The 21,937-nt window shown below is 36.9% G+C and overlaps 2 protein-coding genes across 2 annotated transcripts; one reads left to right on the plus strand and one right to left on the minus strand.

The window, feature by feature from the left end:
• Positions 1-743: 743 nt before the first annotated feature.
• LOC119997348 (glucan endo-1,3-beta-glucosidase 6-like) lies at positions 744-5,163 on the minus strand. The gene is made up of 2 exons (XM_038844288.1): positions 4,091-5,163; positions 744-2,041 (listed from the first exon to the last, which is right to left on the minus strand). The coding sequence occupies exons 1-2, from the start codon at positions 4,420-4,422 to the stop codon at positions 925-927; spliced, it is 1,449 nt and encodes a 482-aa protein (XP_038700216.1). The 5' UTR covers positions 4,423-5,163; the 3' UTR covers positions 744-924.
• Positions 5,164-5,386: 223 nt separating this feature from the next.
• LOC119997347 lies at positions 5,387-21,569 on the plus strand. Its single transcript, XM_038844287.1, has 25 exons — positions 5,387-5,575; positions 7,176-7,299; positions 7,638-7,700; positions 8,433-8,534; positions 8,665-8,833; positions 8,989-9,087; positions 9,849-9,998; positions 11,146-11,185; positions 11,469-11,526; positions 11,676-11,758; positions 12,271-12,369; positions 12,506-12,621; positions 12,700-12,818; positions 13,904-13,974; positions 14,485-14,590; positions 14,790-14,929; positions 15,076-15,234; positions 15,395-15,498; positions 15,684-15,859; positions 16,377-16,566; positions 16,922-17,021; positions 18,142-18,310; positions 19,083-19,165; positions 19,263-19,339; positions 20,979-21,569. Exons 1-25 carry the CDS (start codon positions 5,531-5,533, stop codon positions 21,148-21,150), a joined length of 2,814 nt encoding a protein of 937 aa, XP_038700215.1. The 5' UTR covers positions 5,387-5,530; the 3' UTR covers positions 21,151-21,569.
• The last annotated feature ends 368 nt before the right edge of the window (positions 21,570-21,937 follow it).

Below are 21,937 nucleotides of genomic sequence, written 5' to 3' on the forward strand. Positions count from 1 at the left end.
GGTAGAAATAGGTGAGTGCTTGTGATTGAACTTTGAAGAGGAAGGACAGCTTGAGACTGCCAATAGTTTTTACAGGATAAAAGGGGTCTAGGTTTAGGGTTAGGGTTTCGTAATTTGAATGTGATTGAGGGTCAGGGTTAAATTTGTAATTTGCTTGTGTATAACCACCCAAGTGCTCTCTGATTATTACGGGGCCCATCATAAATCGGATCTATGAGTGAATGGAGGAAGCAGCGCATCCTTCTGGCCCGCTTTGAACTGGGCCTTATAAAATTCAAATCCGGACATTTGGGGTTTTTTTAAAAATTGACAAAAGCAGACCCAGCCCAAAGACAGATGGATCTTGATTTCATGGGCTTCTGTTTCTACGGACATAATTTCACTAATGCAGACAGCGCGTGCCGGGAAATGCGGGTTCAATTGTTGATTGATCCTTTGACAAGGTTCCATTCCAACAACAAACGTAATTATCTATATTTCAAAAAAAAAAGAAGCCAGTTCACGATCCTCGCCATATTCCCATAGTTGATCTTTCCGGCGTCCCAAGGAAGAGACTCCCAAGATAACTTGTGTGGTTTTAGGGTTTCATCTTCGATTATCTCGTTCTACTTTGAGGTAGAGATCGGTCCTTTAAGGAGACGAGTTTCTTGTTGTTGTTTCTTACTGGCTCCTTATCAACAGTCTAGGGTTTGAATTCTAATTCTGTGATGATCAGAGAGCATCACGTCTTGAGATCCATGATCTTCACAAAAACCCTAATGAAACAGACCATCATAAATTTTCACATAGCAAAAATACAACCTAACATGACCTGTGAGTCGCAAAATTTGCACTACACTGCTATCATGTTAGCTATCCTACAGACCAAATAAGAAGATGGGTCTAAGAGGAGAAACAAAAGTTCAAGATTTGGAAACCCTAGAATCACGCAATTGTTACCAAAAATATTACAACTCCAGTAATCAAACTCAACATCTTATGTGGGAGACAGTTGACTGGTCCTGCTCCTCCGTAGTATGGCTCCATCATTACCTCAAATCTGCAACTTCCAACTGAAGGATCAGATTTTGCAATCATCGAAAGATTCGGGAATTTGCATGCAGTATCCAGCTGATTGTTCTTCTGGAAGTAACTGTTGAATGCATAAGAAATGTTCCCCCTAGCATCCAAATTCCCGCAGGATGTGCCATAACCAAGGCTAGTGCAGTCTGCAAGAGCACAGGCATAGCTCATACTATTTGCGATTCCTGGATCGTCAAGCCTTGCAGATGGCCTCATCACGCACCATTTACGATCCAAGTAGTGCACGCTTTTAGCAGGAACTAAAGAACTTGAATTTGTTGTACCAAGGTTGAGAGGGTACTTGGGTATGCCATCGTACGTAAATATTCCCCAGTGGCGTTCAAAATTTCCTGGGTCAATACTTTTAGCATCTTCATCAATCAAACTAAATAAATAAGCATCGATAGGCCCTGGTCTTTTTGGAGTACCCTTCCCACCTGATATATGATTCATGAAACCTTGGCTGAATCGTCGAGCATATTGCAGATTAGCATTTTGGTCCCCGTCAGTTGGCCAACCTATCTCTCCTATAATAATAGGCAAGTTTCCATACCCATTTTTCTCGAGGGCGTAGACGAGAGTGTCATGATTTGCATCAAACATGTTGTAGTAGTTTGTCCCACCATCGTTTAAAGGTGATGCATTGCCATCGAAGAAGCCATAATCAACTGGAAAGCTGGGATCGGTGTAGAGGCTTATGAAGGGATAGATGTTTACAGTGAAGGAGCCTCCGTTGTCACTCAAAAACTTGACAATAGCAACCATGAGATCATGGATATCGGTTCTAAAGTCGCCACCCGATGGTAAGCTACTTTCAGTCCCGTAGACATCGGCGTTCTGGGGGACAGTGACCTTTACTTGATTGCTAAGCCCAGCTTTTATCAAGGCTGATTGGATGTTCTGGAGAGCTGGGAAGGTCACCCCGAGGAAAGTTCCATTATATGTTGTCAAGAAAGGTTCATTCCCTACAGCAACATACCTGAAAATTAACAACAGAAATTACAGGCCGACATTTGATCTTCAAGAACCGGACAATACAATGCATTGGAAATAAAAGATTTAATTGGATTGTTTCCCGTTAGTTCATAAACAGAATTTTATATATGAATGCTGTTTGTTAAGATTTCAAAATATAAGGTGAATGCGTGCATATCAAATCCTTTCACAAGCATAAGTTTAAGCCTGGAATCGTCAAATTTTTATAAAGCTTTCCTAGCACCTCAGTAGCCCCCACAGTGATATTTGATCATTTATGGAATCCAAAACAATCAATTCATGTGGATCAAACTTGGGAATATATTCATCGCATACGAAAGAATTCCATAACAGAATGGAATAATTAGTGCCATGTTCAGCCTGTTTCTGGATTTTAAGGCTGCCCATGAATTCCTAACAAGCACCACTGCTTCATCTTCTGATACCAGAAGAAATGGGGAATAATGAAAAACTGAAATGTGTGGCATTGTAAATCAAATTATACATTGTAAGAAGCAGAAATGCAAGCTTGCGAAGCACCTCTAGGACCAGTCGAATTCTACTGGTCATGATGGGAAGTCTAAGCCACAATAAGAGTGTGGACAATTAGGTTAATTTCTGATGGCAGAAAAGAACAATTATGGTCAAGTACTCGAGTCCTAATAATATTTATAATCGATAAGTTCCCTGAGACAGTAGAATGCAGCAGCACCAAATGCTCAACATGGTCAGCAGCCCATTGATTACCTTAATTCCAATCTCTCTTAAACATTCACACATTCCAAATGGTCAAGCCGGATCAACACAAGAATTTCATAGTGACCACAACCTTTTGACCACTCCCAACTCTAAAAAGATTCCTTCTTTCTTTTTAAAGAAAAAGAAAATGACGCATAAAGATCCGGCACTAGATGCTAGTAGAGGATATTGCAAAATAATGGAGATTTTGAAATAGAAAACCCAGCACGTGGAATTCCTAATGGCATCCAATAATCATACTTGTGTCTGAACAACATGGTTTTGGATCTATAAAGTGAACAGGGAGAAAATCTATCCCCTATCATCAATCTACCTTGAAGAGTGAAGTAAAAAAGAGTTAAAAAGGTAATCACATTCACATTATCAGATGGTGCCTAAGTGTAGTGCCCGATCATGATTATAGAGTGGTCAAGGCATTCTGTCGATACCATAAAAGTTATATGCAATTCCACTACTTCTCAAACCAAACAGTCATCAGAATGAAAATGGCAACTAATGCCATGGTAGTGCACAATTCCGAAAATAAGGCAATAATAAGTGTGTGTCCATGTCGCTGTGTGCACACATAAGAACAGACCACAAATTCAGGAGGCATTACAAGTCGGAAGTTTTGTTTACACTACTCCAAGTGCTTCTGTACCCAGATGACAGTTATATAGTTCATTTGTTCTATTAATCTCATCCTTATGTTCTTCTGCAAGTTACTGGGTGTGAGTATTCGCCAGTTTTCTAGGTTTGGAATTATGTATGTAAATCATTTTCCAAATCAATCAAAAAAATGATGCCAACTAAACAGTAGAGATCAGTTTATCAGTGTTAAAAATCATCCCAAAACATAGACCTCCCAACAGTAGTTGACTCCCAAGATATGACTGAAGAACAAGTCTTTGGTTGGTCAATCTGCAGTAGACCAAATGGGACCAGAAAGGAAAGCAATCCCAACTCAAGATGACACTTGCATGATTCAATCCTACTACAAGGCTTTCTAAAGTAGGATAAAAACAAGATCTATCACACTCCAGCAAACATATTCAATAATCTAATATACTATTTCAGAGCGTTTTGGACTTTCTGCCGTTAATTCCATGAACTCATTCTCTTATTCAAATAGCAAAATGACAACAACATAGTCAATATTATGCGCAAGCGGCATAGATGTTACCGCGAGCAAAAATTTAACAAGATAAGCACAGATTTGAATATTATAAAGAGATTGAAAAACTAAATAAACACATCACTTTCACCAACTGAAACAGAGAAAACTTTAAAAGAAAAGTCAAATGAGACCACGGACCTGATGTTAACATTGTCAGTGGAGAGGTGTGTTGAGATATTTTTGGCAACCCATTTCTCAGCAGCCTTCACACTGCTAGCAAGAGTTGCAAGCATGTCATTAGGAATACCTACCATGACTTCAATCCGAGACTTACCAAGAGCTCTCAAAGCATCATAATTTGCATCAAAAAGCTTCACCTTTTGTATCCCATTCTCCACTAGCATCCTCACCACTGTTTCAGGAGGCAGAGGGTGGGTCGACTGTGTGCCCCAGTTAGCACCAATTCCACCCACCGAGTGCACCACTGAGAGCAATGAAACCAACCCAAAAATCAAACTGAACCAACCCATAATCAGTCACAGATCTGCAAGCCGACCAGCTTCTTTGCAGCTAAATCCAAACCAAAATAGAATAGAAGAGAACTCAACTTCTTGGACTGAAGCCAAAAACAAACTTAATCAAGTGGGTCTGAACTCTGAACCAGAAACTCTTGAAAAAAGAAGCATAAACGTTGCTACTTCTTTATCAAAAAAAGTTATAAGCAAAAGTGCAGGATCAAGATTGATGTTGAAGATAAGGGTGAGGTGATGCAAGAAAAGAGAGAACGAAGACCGCTGCTGATCTGGAAACTGAGTGGTATACAACACAGCTAGTCAGCTACAATAAAAAATAAAGCAAGAGTTTCTATAAAAGTTGAGCAAAACCCACACCAGAAACTAATACAGAAATTATAAACAAAAGGGTTTCAGGAATCTTTAACACCGACAGGGCCCAGGAGAGATCATCTCCCACAAAAAATATTAGTGACTAAAATGGTTAAGCAACCCAAAAAGCAATTATTATAGTCCTAATGAAATATGGAAAGATAATAAGCGGAATTGATTCATTATTGTGGCATCTAATCCAAATCCAATGGAAGAAAGGCAAGTGAAAAGTGGGTTTATAGAGTAAGTGAATACAAAGAGGACATGAAGAAGTTGGGGATCCTGTTGGTGGAGACGTGGAGTAAGAGAGTAGCTTAAGAATCCATCTAGTCATCTACCACATCCATCACTCACAACAGGCCAAAACAGCTCAGTCGGTTCCCTCTCTCCCTCTTCTGGAGGCTGCATTAGAGAGAATAAAGTAAATAAATGCACTTGCAAGTTGCATCAATGTGTCTGACAATACGACATCGTTCAGTTTGACGGCGTTAAAATTCTCCAGTCAAATGTTACCGTTAAATTCCAAACCAAAAAATAAAGAATAGGCCAAAAATTAAAGAAAAAAGACAGGTCAGCTCCACATCAGCACATATGACGTGTTCCGGCCTTGGGTGAAAGAGAGGAGAAAATTGACGAGGGCAGCAGTCCCGTTTCTTTCGCAAGCTCAGTGAGAGGATACAGAGACTCAGAGACGGAGTCCATGTCTTTCTAATTCCAAGGTCTGAAGCGTGCGAGTTTTGTAGTCAAATTAACGATGCGTCGCAGATCTACTCTCGCCGTCTTTGCTCTTCTTCTGCTGGTATGCTTTTCTTTCCGTTCATCGATGAAGGGATTTTTCTTGTGAAAATCAATTTTTCCATTTTTGATTGATCAGCAATTCTAACTACAAGCAATAATTCTCGGGCTATGGTCTCCTATTTGTCGTCCGAGTACCTGAGGTTCTTCAAGTTTGATCGAATTTCGGAAATCGCAACGCATTAATATACGTTGTGTATCAGAATTTTAGTCTGCTTGTTTGAAATTTGTGATTATTTGCTTTGTTGCTTGGTTGTTGACTTACTTGTTCATGTTGTTGCTTTGACGGTGATTCATTGGTATGTTTTCTGTTGATTGGACAACTTTTCTGCGTTCATTCTCATTGGGAATTATATGAGAAGGTAGGTTAGGTTGGGTTGTCTTCGTCCCTCATTTTCCCACAAAGAGATTATGCTATTCTAGTTCTCCTAGAATAGAGCAGGTTGCATGTGTCTCCCATTGACAAAACTTTTTATCGTGGGAGGATGTGGGTGATCCAACTTCATATGATATTTGTTAAATTAGGAGTGAAAATTGAATTTAATGGTCACTGTGGATGCTTGATTTCAGGAGACATGGTGGAATGATATTTTGTTTCATTTAGGTTTAAGGGAGATATTAAAGCTGCAAAATGGAAGCTTTCTCCTGTTGCATTCATGTGGCATCCAGCTCTGTTGAGAGGAGGATTTTATTAATTTTCTTCAGTTAATAAGGCCTGGGTTAGGTACTACCGGTGCTTGAAAGCTTCTACAATTCTGTTTTAACATGGTGATCAGGTAGTGACATCACTCGTTCTCTCGATCTGTTAGATCCGAGAATAGTGGAGAGGCGCCTCCCACACACTCTGGAGAAACAGCCTCTCTAAAAGAGCCTTCTGGTAGTATAGTACAGAAGGAATCCCTCAGATATATAAATAGACATGAAACCTCTATTTGAGCAACAGTGGCTATCTCTCTCTCCATATTATGTTAAAAAGAAAGAAAAAAAGAGAACAACAAAGAAAAATGTGTTGGGAACCTGCCTCCAACTCTTGTGGATGACAAAGTTTGCATTGAAATGTTTAGACACCACCTCTAAAGATTGTTGTCTTATGTTCTATGATTCTTCTATGAAGTCATAGCTTTCTGTATATTACTAAGCCTTAATGCTATCCTGCATCAAGAAACAATTCATCATTTTCTCTATGTGCATAAAATAAGAGCTCTGGCATGCTATTGTTTAATCCTTCAAGCTGGATGATAACTGTGCCAAACAAGGGAAAATTAGTGCATGGGGCTTTTGGCTCTTGAAACAAATGTGCTACTTTATACTCTGTGCATATAATCGTTGCATACTTATGGAAATGCGTGTGGGTTCAAACCCAGTCTCTTTTTGAACATCCCTATATGTTTCCGTATTTCTGTGTGACCTATGGAAATAATCTGTGATATTAGCGTTAACGTTGTTGATTTTAATTTTCTCATCACATTAATCACCTGCTATTGGCCATTTTTAAGTGTTCGTTTGTAGACCCTTGAAAGGAACTATCATGATAGTGGAGTTAAGTTCTCAAATTAACACATTTTGGAGACTTTCTATTCTGACTTCTGGATGTTGTATGGCAGTTCCTAGCTAGCAGTTCATATGGATCTCAGTCCGGAACTCGTAAAACTGGCAGATCATCAGTGTTTTCTTTATTTAATCTCAAAGAGACGAGTAGGTTTTGGAGTGAGGCTGTTATACGTAGTGGTATGTTTTCTTTGTATTTTGTCTGTACTATTGTACACTAAGGATTAAGGAAGCATTCAAAAGAATCAAAACTGTCTGCAACACTTTAAAGGTACCAAGACCTTCATTCTAGAATTATTGAAAGCTGTTTACACAATTGATTTCTTAGGATGAAGGTGTGATAACATATTACCAAGTTTGAGATTTAAAAAAATTTCACTCTCCCACTAACTTCTCCCACCATTCTATCTTAAAAACACTTCAATTTTTATTGCTCTCCCAAGAGGCCATTCTATCTGGTTTTAGTTATTAGATGTTTGTCTACTTCAAACTGAACAAAATCCTTTTTCTGGAAGCAGATTTTGATGATTTGGAGTCTTCAAGCCATGGGAAAATGGCTGTTGTCAATTACACCAATGCAGGTAGTTTCTTGTATCCTTGGATGTTTTAGCAAATTTTGTTGCTTAATGTATTCATATGTTAATAATCTAACAATGGACTTCTGATTCCTTTGTGTAATCATAATCTGTTTTCCGAACTCAATGTGCTGAATTTTTGTGACTAATAACTCTAGAAAGATGGGCTTTTAATTTATCAGCATAATAAAGAATCACCTGGAGCTTCAATTTAATATTTTCCATCTACCCCATCCCCAAGATACTTGCAACAATTTCTTTTTGGATGTCAGTGTGTGCTGGACTGTATGGTAATCTTCTGCTACTTTTTTTTTTGTCTGTACTTGTTAAGTACTTGCTCAGCTGTAAAGGCGTAAGGTAATGAATTTCATGTTTCAAGGACTATAAGATGTTGGGCCCCTTCCATTAATAAAATTTTTTGTCATTTAAAATAAAGGATGACAATATGTTAGGAATATGTGGGAATCTTGAACTTGCGGATGAACATTGGGCCACCCTTGTGCTTCATTGATCACCTTAGCCCTTTCAGTTTTGCAAACTGAAATTGCCATCTATCATGCAAAACTTATATTGAGCCATAACTTGGCTGGTTGATAGTTATTAACTTATTATGAGTTAATGGTTGAGATAAATCTTTGTTGGCTATGATCTTTATGAAAGCAGAAATTACCCCTATTTTACCTTTTGGAACCTTTTACCTATTTTTTTCTCTAAATATTTTCATAATCTATGCTTCAGGAAATATTGCAAGTTACCTAAAGCTTCAGGAAGTGGATTCTATATACCTTCCAGTACCAGTGAATTTCATGTTCATAGGGTTTGAAGGAAAAGGGAACCAAGGTACATAGGCTAATTGCTCATTGCCTTCTTTAGGTGGCCTTAATCAGTGTTGTGGTATTTTGTTCCATATGAGTACAGAAAATAAAAGTTGGCTTATTCTTGTTGTATTCTTCTTATATTTGTTTCCTAGAATTTAAGCTTCGTCCGGAAGAACTTGAACGCTGGTTCACGAAAATTGATCACATCATTGAACATACAAGAATTCCACACATCGGAGAAGTTTTGACCCCTTTTTACAAGATTAGTGTAGATAAAGAGCAACCTCACCATCTTCCAATTGTCAGTCACATAAATTACAAGTAATGGCTTTCCTTATCTGTACTATTTATCGCTTCTTTTTCTTCCTGATGTAACGATCTAATGGGGTTACTTAATAGGAATAGTTTTGCTATTTGCTTATGTTTAACACAATTTATATTCATTATAAAGATGGTGACAAATTCCCAATTCACAGTTTTTCAGTTCATGCTATACAAATGGGCGAAAAAGTTACTTCCATCTTTGAGCGTGCCATCAGTGTTGCAGCTCACAAGGATGGCGTGTCTGGTAACAGGTGCAACCGTCCTATCCAAATCCCTACTTTACGATGTAATATCTTTATAGTTATCAAAAAGGAGCATCGGATATTGGCCTATTAATTTGTGTTTTATCATGACAGTTATCATTTCTCCAATAACGCAAGAATTGTGTATCCCCTTTGTGTCACCACCCTCACTCAAGACAGGATTTTTGAAGGAAAAAAAGAAGAAGAAGAAAATCAATTGCCTGCTTATACCTGTGATACATAACTGCATGGTCACCTTTTGATTTAGCACTGATATTGCCTCTAACTGCAGAATTTTATGTTCTGTTGTTGAAGCACATAATGCTGTAAAGAAAACTTATGCCATGAAGATCACTCTAAGTGTTGTGTTACTTAATGGGTATTGGTTGATCTAAGAGGTTGGATGACAACTTTTGATAGACAATTGGCCGGCTTGATGCATCTGTAGACTATTTTTGATGTACTATTGGCAGACTAACACCTAGTTGCACATGTCTGATTCTGCTTTGCCCATGAATACTAGATTATCATACATATCAAATAATTTCATTTTTTCAATAGATAGGAACAACAAAACCTTGTTCATTGTGGCTCCCTGTAGTTCTTGGCATCCATATGTTTAGATGCGTATCTGGGGGCCAAAAGTAATTTTTTGTAGTAGGAAGATATTCTAATGCATTGCTCGATGAAAGTTAGCTTATTGGTGTGTTCCAACATTCTGTTTTGACATTTTTCCCCTGATTTAGTAATATTATAGTTCTTTCTGGCAGGGATGAAGGAGATGCTCTTTGGCAAGTAGATATAGACTTGATGGATGTTCTTTTCACCAGCCTTGTTGAGTATCTTCACCTTGAAAATGCATATAATGTTTTCATTTTGAATCCAAAGCATGATGCCAAAAGACCTAAATATGGCTACAGGTGCGCATTTTTTAGTAAGGGCTTCTATTCTTTTACACCATACTAAATTAGATTGCTGGTTATAGAACTGCTGCATGCCCTAACCCACCTCGTGATACAGGCTTGAATTCTAGTTCTCGTTCTTGTAGTTATGTGGTGCCTTTTAGTTACTAATTAGGTAAACATTAATGTTGCAAAATGAGCTGCTTTTTTATCGGTCATTGGGTAAACATAGTAGTTGCAACTATGCCATTCAGATTCAATTGTTTGATGTTCTGCGGGCATCTAATAAGCATAGTATGGTAATACTTATATTTATTGCTTTGCTCAACTACCATCAGTAATTCGATTGTAGCCTGAGGTAGTACAAATTCTTACAGAATTGATGGGAACACCATATCACTCTCCATTCGTGATTAAATGAAGTAAAGACATAATAGTATCCTCAACTGGTATACTAATTCTGGGTTGGACTCCATTCAGAAAAATTTTATCCATTCCATTCAAAATCGGTTGGATGTATCTAAGGCAGTATTGAGTGAATTATTCATGTATAATATATTAGTTACAGTGTAAAAAAACAGATTGCAAATGTATAAATCTGTCTCGGTAGTTAGTATAATGAAAATTGAAGAGGGGAAAGCAGTTGGGTTGTCCTTATTCTGCATCCATCTTGTCTCCGTTTTCTCTCAATCTTTCCTGCTCTTAAATCACATAATTTCTACCTATATGAATGATTGAAAAAGGAAAATTAGAAATTTCTATTCTATGATTGATTGGATTGATAGGTCCTTGAAAATTGAGGATTTGCTATTATATGAAGCAGTGGAAATAAATTTTAAAAGAGGGAGTTTCATGTTTGTTTTGGTACCATATTAACGACCTAACTTCTTGAGATTGACCTGCGTGGCTACTGAACATGTTCAATTTTTTTGTTCCTTCAGTTATAATATGTGCATACAACATTCAATTATACCTCGATGTGATATAAGCAGCAAAAAAGCTGAATTCTATTTTTGTTTTTCGTTTCATAAATGCCACCTGGCACCATTATTTTTTTCTTTAATAGTTATTATGCTTCAAGATGTTGTCTAGATTAGCTTCCTACTGTCACTTATGCATCTAATCTTTTTGTACTGCTTGTTCTTTTCCTCCTAATATTTTGCAGGAGAGGTTTGTCCCAGTCAGAAATAACTTTTCTTAAAGAGGTAGTAGTTTTCTTTTTCTCCTGCCTTTAATGTTATGTTGACAACTCAACTAACGCTGTTTTTTTCTAATTATGTTGTTATGATGGACATCATCTTTGAAATATTATTAGCTCGATCTCTCCAGCTTCAAAAATTGATTATACATTTTTCCTGCAACTGTTAGGCTTGCTAAACATGCTACTTTCATTGTTGTTTAGCTACTTTTCTTGTTTTTACTTTTTTACTTTTTCACCTTTCGATATATCCATAGGACCAGGTATAATATTTTTTTGTAATTGCGCAGAACAAGAATTTGCAAACAAAAATTCTTCAGTCTGAAAGCACTGCAGATAACGTCCTTGGTATGATTATTGATTTGTTATATATGCATTTATTTTTGTGCACTTGTTATTTCCCTTCTACATCTCCCCTTCCAGACTGGTAGCAGAAACCTTGTGTACTAAGTTTGAACCTTTCTTCTTTGAAATTTTTTTGTTATTTTTCATAACAGCGATTGACAAGATCAAGAGACCTTTGTATGAAAAGCATCCAATGTCAAAGTTTGCCTGGACAGTAATGGAGGACACTGATACAGTAAGTATTGTGCGACAGATTTTCCCCCTTTATTGTCATAATGTGTTCCTAACTACTTGTTTTGTTGAGCTGTTAAGTGTCTGCCCAGTTGCTACTTATATGTTGTTTCAACTTTGTGTGATTTGAATGGAAACTGAATAATTGTTTGAGTAGGAAAAGATTACATTTTTACCTAGGAAAGGAAATAGCATGTTGATCTGGGATTTGTGTAAAAGGAGAAGGGATAAAAAGAAAAGTCATTACTATAAAACAGATATATGATCATCATATAAAAGTGGAGAGTAAAATATACTATTGTGTCCCCACTAAAACATTTCTTCCTTAATGCAAGGGTAAGATTCATATGTATGCCCTTCCAAGCGAGTAAAAATAATTGGCAATCACACATTCTGTCTTTTTTCATTTGAATATGAGATCTCAACACATCTTCTCTGTGTTTATTCATTTTAATTTTAAATTTCAATTTCCAATGTTTCTTTTCCAACGTTTAGTGGTTCATTGATAATCTTCAGGTGGAATGGTACAACATTTGCCTTGATGCTCTGAATGCTGTTGAGAACCTATATCAAGGGAAAGACACTGCTGATATCATTCAGACCAAAGTTTTACAGGTATATGGACGTTTTCTGCATTTCTCTGGTAAATTTGCGGTGCATGCTAAGCCTTTGGAGAGTCTAATTATCTTACTGAACAATCTTATAGTAGAGTCTTTTACAAACTATTCTTACCTTGTCTTCATACCTCAAGTTATTGAAAGGGAAGAATCAGGATATGAGGCTTCTTATGGCCAAGGAGTTAAAATCTGGGAGCTTCAATGGTTTTCATGCTGAATGTTTAACTGATACATGGATCGGAAAGGACAGGTTTCTATCTACCCTGTCGTTTTTTACATGGACAAATGCACTTAGAGTTGAGGCCTAAACTGATAGTTGATGTACCAGGTGGGCATTTATTGATTTAACTGCAGGCCCTTTCACTTGGGGGCCTGCTGTTGGTGGAGAAGGTGTCCGGACAGAACTTAGTTTACCAAACGTGCAAAAGACAATCGGTGCAGTTGAAGGTAAACTCTCTCATTGACTTATATATTTCCTGGTTCTTCATATTGAAACTATTCACTAGGCTACGATAAAAGACTTTTTTTTCAATTTGATGTGAATCTATGTACTGTCTGGTTATGGCCATTATGATACTTGATTCCTTGTTTGCCTTTTCCCTTAAATGATTTTGTTTCTCTTTGCCCGCAGCAAATATATGCAACTGTTGATGCTGAAAATTTAAAATTTCTGAGCTAGCAGTGTTTTGAGTGATTTTGGATTTGACAAGGTTGTGAAGCTGATTAATGGACTTGACTCGAACTCTTGGTTCCTGGAAAAACAATGTCTGCCAAAAAAAAGGGCTTTTGTTTAGATTTTGGTGTGAGAAGGGTGGATAAGAACATAGATGCTATAGGGGGCATGTGCGAGTAACAATGGAAGAAAGTTTAAAATTGAAATAATGCAATGTGAACAGTTAACAGAGAACACTCTAGCGTAAAATTGAATAAGGAAAGAGAAAGAGAGCAGAATCTAGGGCATGCAGGCCTAAGAAAAAGAAGCCAAAGTCTTAAAGATTCCCTTATCAAAGTATCAAATAAGGGATGTACATATAGGTCTATATACTCAAGTTTTCTAAGTATAATGCGACTAGAATATAATGTGATTATATTCCCCAACTGGAGAATAATGGATAATGACTATCTTGACTTGAAATAACCAGCTAATCAATTAATGACCAAACATAAAAAAGACTGAAAACCCATTCCTAGGTGGGCAAACGTGAAATTACAGATTTGCCCTTAGTTTTAAAAGTATATAATAAATTACCCAAATCGGGAACTCAATATTATGGACCTTTTCCCATTCTGCATCACCCATCTTGGGAATTGGTGCATTTGTATTTGGTTAGCACATAATCTTCCGCATAGTGGTACACACGGTTTTTTTGACTTCCCAGGAACAAAAGCTGCTCATTTCCGGTTAGAATAAGTGAAGGGTCCATGTAATTATATCATAATCAAATTTATTATCTTGCTTGATGCCTTGTTTATGTCATACAATCTCTGCACCTTCACTCTGTGTAATTTATATTTTGTGTTCTAATGTTCAGAAATTTCGGAAGATGAAGCTGAAAATCACTTGCAAAATGCTATCCAGGAAAAGTTCGCTCTATTTGGAGATGTATGTTTGAAATGGTGAACTTAAATATGTCAGTTTTTTTTTTTTTTTTATCATATTAATCGCAATGTTTACTGCTGAAGTCACTATCTTTGAACTGAAGGGAGATTTCTTATAATCTATTTCAAACAAGATACTTAATAACTGGCCATAAAGAAAGTTCATCTATGCATTTTTCTCTCATTAAACAGGGGGAATAAACATGCATATGCATGCCGATGCTTAAATGATGTATATGCAAATCTATTCTGCCTCATAAAAACTTGAGCATTTTGTTGATCATCATCATCATAATCATAGACTTTTTCAAACTTTTGGGGGTAGGTATGTGAATCTGTTAGAGAAATAAGTTGGAATTCTCCATAATTCTTAATTTCCTATCCTAAGATACACTCTTGACTAACCATATAGATTTGATGTCCTTCATCATTTTCATCCTAGACACTTCTTTTTTCAGTTGCCGTATTCTCTTTTTGTCAAGATGCTTTTAATGACTGCATTAAAATAATGCAGAAAGAGCACCAGGCCATTGATATTCTTTTGGCGGAGATTGATATTTATGAGCTTTTTGCTTTCAAGCACTGCAAGGGAAGGAAAGTTAAGCTTTCTCTTTGTGAAGGTACTAAAGCTTGTTCTCTGTTTTTATATTTCAAACATTGCTGATCCAAAATTAGGTTAAAAAAAATCGTCTTATATATTGATGCTTTCACTGTTTTTCAAAGTTCTTCAATGCATTGGGATTGTTTAATTTAGAAATTTTAATGAAAAATGTTGCTGGGATTTATATAGTATTATATTATTAATCTTTATGATTTCAGAGCTTGATGAAAGAATGAGAGATTTGAAAAATGAGCTCAAGTCTTTTGAAGGTGAAGAGTATGATGAAAGTCATAAAAGGAAGGCCATAGAAGCATTAAAACGAATGGAGAACTGGAATCTTTTCAGTGATACTTATGAGGTGTGCCCACTTGGTCCCTCAATGAGGACATTTTAAATATTTTTTTTGGTTGGACTTTTAATGCCTGTTGTTTTTAACTACAAATCTGTGTCTGTTGTAAGAACATCTTAACAATACAATTGAATCTTCACTTCATTATATGACAGGAGTTCCAAAACTACACAGTTGCACGAGATACTTTTCTTGCACATTTAGGCGCAACACTGTGGGGTTCTATGAGGCACATGATATCACCTTCAATTGCTGATGGGGCTTTCCATTATTATGAGAAGATATCCTTTCAGCTATTTTTCATAACACAGGAGGTATGACGTGGGTTATTGTTATTTGTTTATATAAAAGTTAAATGTAGCTTCTTTGGATATTGAAAATTTATTACGCTGAGGTTTGTTCAATTGGGAAAAGTGTTCAATGGAGCTTTCTGACTATGGTATTCACTTTTTCCTGCTTGGTTTTTTTATGCAGAAAGTCAGAAATATTAAACAATTGCCTGTGGATCTGAATGCTCTAATGGATGGGCTTTCGTCTCTGTTGTTACCTTCGCAAAAAGCTATTTTTGGTCAGCAGATGTATGCTCTGTATTTTGTGGGTAGCCACTATGGTTTCCTGATTTCGTTATTTTAATGGTTGATGTTTCCGTTAAATTATTACACTGGACTTTCGTATTGGAAATTTTTTCTCAACAACTTCGTGCTAGAATTGTCTTATGCTTCAACTTTTACTTCCAGGCTGTTAATCATAATACAAATTTCAGGTTACCACTTTCAGAGGATCCTGCTTTGGCCATGGCCTTTTCAGTAGCACGGCGAGCGGCAGCTGTGCCACTATTGCTTGTTAATGGAACATATCGGAAAACCATCCGCACCTATCTTGATTCTTCTATCCTCCAGTATCAGTTACAGAGGCTAAACGACGATGGGTCTCTCAAAGGTCGTCTACTATTTCAGTTACTGACTTTTTGTTTTTTTAATCTTGACTAAACGTGCTGTACGTTCAGTTATCAGGTATTTGTACTATTTTTTATTTTTTTTCCGAAAAGTATGCATTTGGTTCTTGCTCTTCTCACATTGAATTTGCTTGCAGTCATGTAACCACCAATGAAAAGAGTTAGTCTTTCGTTATTGTCGTGTTGTCCATTAATGCACTTGGAATTTTTTTCCCCTTGGAAATGCGCTTTTAGACTCTGATACTTGGTAGAGTTGCAAGGATGCAACCTAGTAAATGCTTTAGAACCTCAAATGTTTCATTTATGTATCTCGATAAAAAATGTGGTGCGAGTCATTGTAACTTTCTTACGCTTTGTTATTCACTCAGCCAAGCGCCAAATTAGTGGTCCATGTATGCAAATCAGTCTTATGTGGCTTGACATCACATGTTCTTTGATTATTAATTGTTTTTGGATTTCTTATACTTTTCATCATTACCGTCTTTTTTCTTTAATATACAGGAGCACATGCGCATAGTAAGTCCACCTTGGAAGTTCCCGTCTTTTGGTTTATTCACGGGGAACCATTGTTAGTTGACAAGCATTATCAGGCAAAGGCACTTTCTGATATGGTTGTCGTTGTCCAGTCAGAGCCATCATCCTGGGAAAGCCATCTCGAGTGTAATGGGGAATCACTTCTATGGGATTTAAGGTTAGGTTTAATAATTTGCTAATTTTCTTTTATGGCAAGGCTTTTGAAGTAGTGGCAAGTGGCAACTCCCTCTGGATTCGTTCAACGCTGCTGGAAATTGTGGTTGCTACATGAATTTTATTTCTCCATTCAACTTTATTCAAGTGATGTTCTTTTGTTATTTTTAATATCAAATCCTTTTTAGATTAACATTTCTGACTTATGCACGTGAAGAATTGGACAGTGTGTATGAGTCAATCCTTTCGAGAGTTCGTTTGTTTCCTGTCGAAGTCCAATGTGAACATATTTAGCTGACGCATTTTCTACTCCTCCCCCCACCACCTTCCTCCCAACCCAAAAAATATTGTATGTTCAGGAGACCCATAAAAGCTGCATTGACTGCTGTTTCTGAGCATCTGGCTGGTTTGCTTCCCCTTCATCTTGTGTACAGCCAGGCCCATGAAACTGCAATTGAGGTATGTTGTGATTTTATTGTAAAATGTGAGTTATTTGCTTGATGCTTGGTGAAATTTAGTTTGATAATGTACTGTTTGTAAAATGTGATAGATTCAAAGCAGTTTTGTATTTGAGCTCTTTTTCAATATATCACAACTTTTTATCTCTTGAAATTTGTTGAGTGGTTTTTATTTTTTGATCTTGAATTCGATCATATCTGAGGCTTTTTTTTACTGAGATAGGAAGTTATCTTCAATACATTGTTCTAAATTTCTAATAGATGCCTTTGCTTTGGGATTTTGGGGCTTGTTTGGTACAATGGTAGCTTTTAATGAATTACTTATAATCTAAGAGATTCTATGATTAGAGTGTTTAGTGGAGATAATTACTTTGGCTTGCTGGGTGAGTTTATGATGCATTTACAGCATCACGCTGTATAGATAAATTCTTAAGATCCATAAATAAATTTGTAACACATGTAAGTAAATTCTTGAGATTTACCAATAAAATTGATCTTGAGTTAAACTCAACAATCCTTTGCACATCATTCGGTAAATGATCTGCAGACAATGAGTATATCCTTTAGAAAAATGATAAAAGGTATGATACTGCACACAATATTGTTGAATTGTTCCTGTTCGTTTATCATATTATCGAAAGAGCTTTTACATGGATAAATGGATAAGCATGAGTTCAGCTCTTTGGTCTAAATATAAAAAGCATGTTGCCATATACTTTTTAGCTTTTTAATATCTTATAAAGTACTTTCCTAAATTTACCAAACACCAACCTAAGTGCTTCATTGATATGTAAGTGTTTCAATATCATGCACTGCAGTACCAAACAGGCACTCAACAGCTTATGCAAAAGTTATTATGATGCAGAATCTCAGTGGAAAGTTTGGTTCATAACTTTCCAATTTGGCATTGTCTTTTGTTTTGTGTACTATTTTGTGCAATTTATGTTTTTTTTCCCCTTTCCACATGCTATTGAGTATTGCATATGTTTTTTCATGGATCCATGGACCATGAATACTTTGGGATTTTTGTACTCCAGGATTCTTTGGTGGATGCCTTTGGGTGATTCTTTTATCTGATCACAAATACAAATTAAATTTCTCTATGTTGGTCGCACTTTCAGGACTGGATATGGTCAGTGGGATGCAACCCTTTTTCCATAACCTCTCAAGGGTGGCACATCTCACTGTTTCAGTCTGATACAATAGCCCGGAGCTATATCATCACAACTCTTGAAGAATCAATACAACTTGTCAATTCAGCCATTCATCGTCTACTCTTGGAGCGTACATGTATCCTTGCATTTTTCTGCAAATGAAATAGTTTGAAAGAACCCATACATCAAGAAGTAAACACACACAAGCACACAAACAGATCTCACTGACAGGGAGAAACCATGCATTAAATGTACAAGTGTCCTGTCAAGCTTCTATATAGCTGGCCCAGTTTTGAATTTGGATACTTGTTCAAATTATGCATGATGAACCTTGAGTTCATTAGAGACGCATATATACCTCACCAATCATTTACATTTCTATGTAAAATTCTATATGCAGCTTGAGGGCTGTAACATCAAATCAACCTGAAAATTAACAAGTATGGATAAGGCAAAAGATCATTACTTTAAAAAAAAAAAGGTAAACAACACATGTGCACAAGGCTCCCGTCGTGGGCAGAGTCGGGGAGAGGCAAGATGTAGCCTCACATAATATGGGGAGAGGTGGTTTTCAAGAATTAAACCTGTGACTTCTAGGTTGCACCCCTGCAACTCTACTACTGGGCCACGTTGATCTTCTTCACTTGAAAGGCATATTATCTTAGTAGTTATAGGATCTTTAACTTAAAATTTCGAAGTGGTCAGTGATTTGTGTTTGGGTATTCATGTCTATCATCTTCGAAAGATGATGTCCTTGACAGCTCAAAATGCCAAAGTTTCTGTCCGTATTTGATGTTTGCATTGATTGTGTGAATTTTTTGGACGCTCATTCAATATGCAGTCTTTTTACATTTGTTATACCTATTGATGGAGGTTCTCATAACAAAATAACACTTAACAAAAAATAGCGGAAAAATCCTTCAAACTCTTTCAGTCTCCAGAGCGCGAGCTTGTGAAGAAATATAATTATGTCGTTAGCCTATGGAGAAGAGTGAGTACACATGTTATCAACTCAGAGTACAATTACCTTACCATTTTTTAGTTCAATTGCTTAAACTTGAGTTTGATGTGTTGTATTTTCCTCTCAGATTTCCACTCTTACTGGAGAATTGCGTTATGTGGATTCCATGAGACTGCTATACACCTTAGAGGATGCATCCAGAGGGTTAGTCAATGCAACATTGTCCATTATTTAATGCAATTCTGTTTGTTCGGTCACCATCAAGCTTTTATATTACCAAATTGAGATGTTATATTCAATCTCTGCTCTATCCTTCATAGAAATATACTATCCAATCTCTAAATGGCAGCTGTATTCTCAGGAGTTGAATTGTCAATGGCACGGATATTATGCGGAATTTTATGCGCTGTGTACATTATGAACAAATGACATGGATGGAAGTAATAAGAAAGGACAAGGGTTCTATAGACAGAAAGAAATGGCAAATGAGAATCCTCGTTGTCCATGTTGTTGATTTCAACTAACTTTTAAGGCATAGTGAATTTTTTTTCACAGATTGATAGAGCATGCGAAAAACATAGTAACAAATAGAAAGTATACACTTAATCAGCACCATTTGGGGGAATATGTGTGTTTGTTCTAAACTATGAATTAGTAGAAAAGTGTGAGCATTTTTCTTTACTTCTGTAGGCTGTGAGCTTCACCATAAACCACATTTGCAGGTTTCTTGGACAATTTTTTTTAACTCAACATGTGGATCAGGGGCCAGTATCATGTATTATGGGAATATAAATTTGCTTATACTTTTTTCTGTTGGTCTGTCGACCCAACATTGATGTCCCTGTTAGGTGCTCCATTTTATTTTCCCATTGAGGCTGAACCTTTTTTTGATTGGAAAAGAATTTTATTCAAGCACCAAGGGGGTGCAAGTGCAACCCAACAGAAATTACAGGGGAGCAAGATTCAAATGGTCTAAACGTGTGCTCGAAAGATAGTTGTCCTGCCTGTCCATACATTGATAAGGGATGTATGGATTCTCGAGGAGAGAGGAGCCGTGGTGGTCCCCCTCAACTCCGTTTCATCTATTCCTATGATACCCAGACTTTCACTTTACCCTACCATACTAGTGTCGGGTATGCATGACACGGGTATTGGTATGAAATTTGAACTCTTCACTTTAACTTGCCTCCCTCTATGGCAACTTTCAATTTGAAGAACCAGACACACTGATGTGTACCCATACCCGACACCCGAGTCTAGGTATCATAGATTTGTTCCTGAATAGCTCTTTCAAAAGGGCTTATACCTCTTTGGTGAATACATTGGTAGAAGATATGGTTTCTTGGAATTGAGGTTTATTTGTTTGCAAGTAAGTGCGTAACTCAACGAGAAATTTTCTTACTTGCCCTCTAACGAATCAAGATAGCCATTCGTTCCGGTATAAATAGTTTCTGGTCCTCCACCGCAAGAACCCCGTTTTGTTGATACCTTTTTAAAAAAGCTAATTGTGCTCAAATGTCTGCTAGATTATCCCAAGGTTCAGTTTATAGGTAATCTTGATGAGTTACCTTGTTTGAGTCTTTCTTATCTGGTCAGTCACTTCCTTATGGTTTGGACTGGCAAGGAAATAAGATTGATAATCTTCTTTTCTTTTTGTCATTGCCCCTGCTTTCTTTGTGGTTTCTTCCCTTACCTTTTTATTAACCAAGTTTAATCAAAATATTATGGTAGAAGATGATGGACTCCCCCCCCCCCCCCCCAAAATGTGCTTGTAGACTAATGGCTGGAAAAGGTGCTGGCTTGTTTATGTACTTTGCTAACGTGGAAATTTCATGTCTTGTAGGTTTGCTGATCAAGTAAATGCGACCATAGCTCTCCTACATCCAGTTCACTGCACTAGAGAGAGGAAAGTGCATGTCGTGTTTGATGCGACTACAATTCCAGCCTTCTTGGTGGTTCTGGTAATTCTTTACTTGGTTCTAAAACCAAGACGACCAAAGCCAAAAATTAACTGAGGATGATTCTTATGGGAAATCATGATTGCTATTAAGTGGTAAGACTGTTCCCAGGCTTTCTGAAGAAGGTCCTAACGGGGGAGAGACCTCCCTTAGAAGCAAATTACTCCGTAAATGGTTCTCTTCCCCTGTTCAAGGCAGGAAAGTTGCAATCAAATGATAAGGATTGGAACAAGACTGAGTTGCCAAAAGAGCAAACTTGCAATTGCCTTCGCTTCTAGGCTTCAGTTATACAAGGAGCATTCTTCCATAGTAGTTGATCAAAGAGTTTTTTGTCAGAACTTTGAAAGTTTTGTAGATTATGGATTGTAATGTTAGCCAAAATGCTTTTTGTATAACATAATTATGCATCTCTTTCATTGATCTTGTTGATGATTTAAGGTATGCTAGGAAGTTCAGGTCACGGTCGATTCTCCTCATGCATCTTGGTCCTACTGTTTTTGTGCTCTATTATCTAAATTTTGTTTATCTGCATATCATCCTGAAGTGGAAGAATGTGGTACATGAAAAGGTGGGGAAAAGAAAAAAGGAAGGATGTTAAGCATCTCTACCTTTCAAGTTCAGAGATGTTTATGAAGATTGACAAAGATATGTCAGATCTTCGTCAACAATAACCAGAGGATTGTGGAAGTGGATAGCGCTGTGTGATTTGTATGGTAATTGTATTCCGACTCAATAAAGATATATAGATATATATGGAAATACTAAATTGACTATAATTCTATTAGTATTTTATATATAGAGGAATTCTCATATATGGGGGTCTAATGTAAGGGTGTAAATTAAG

Source organism: Tripterygium wilfordii, chromosome 4, assembly GCF_013401445.1.
Source record: "Tripterygium wilfordii isolate XIE 37 chromosome 4, ASM1340144v1, whole genome shotgun sequence".
Lineage (NCBI taxonomy): Eukaryota > Viridiplantae > Streptophyta > Magnoliopsida > Celastrales > Celastraceae > Tripterygium > Tripterygium wilfordii.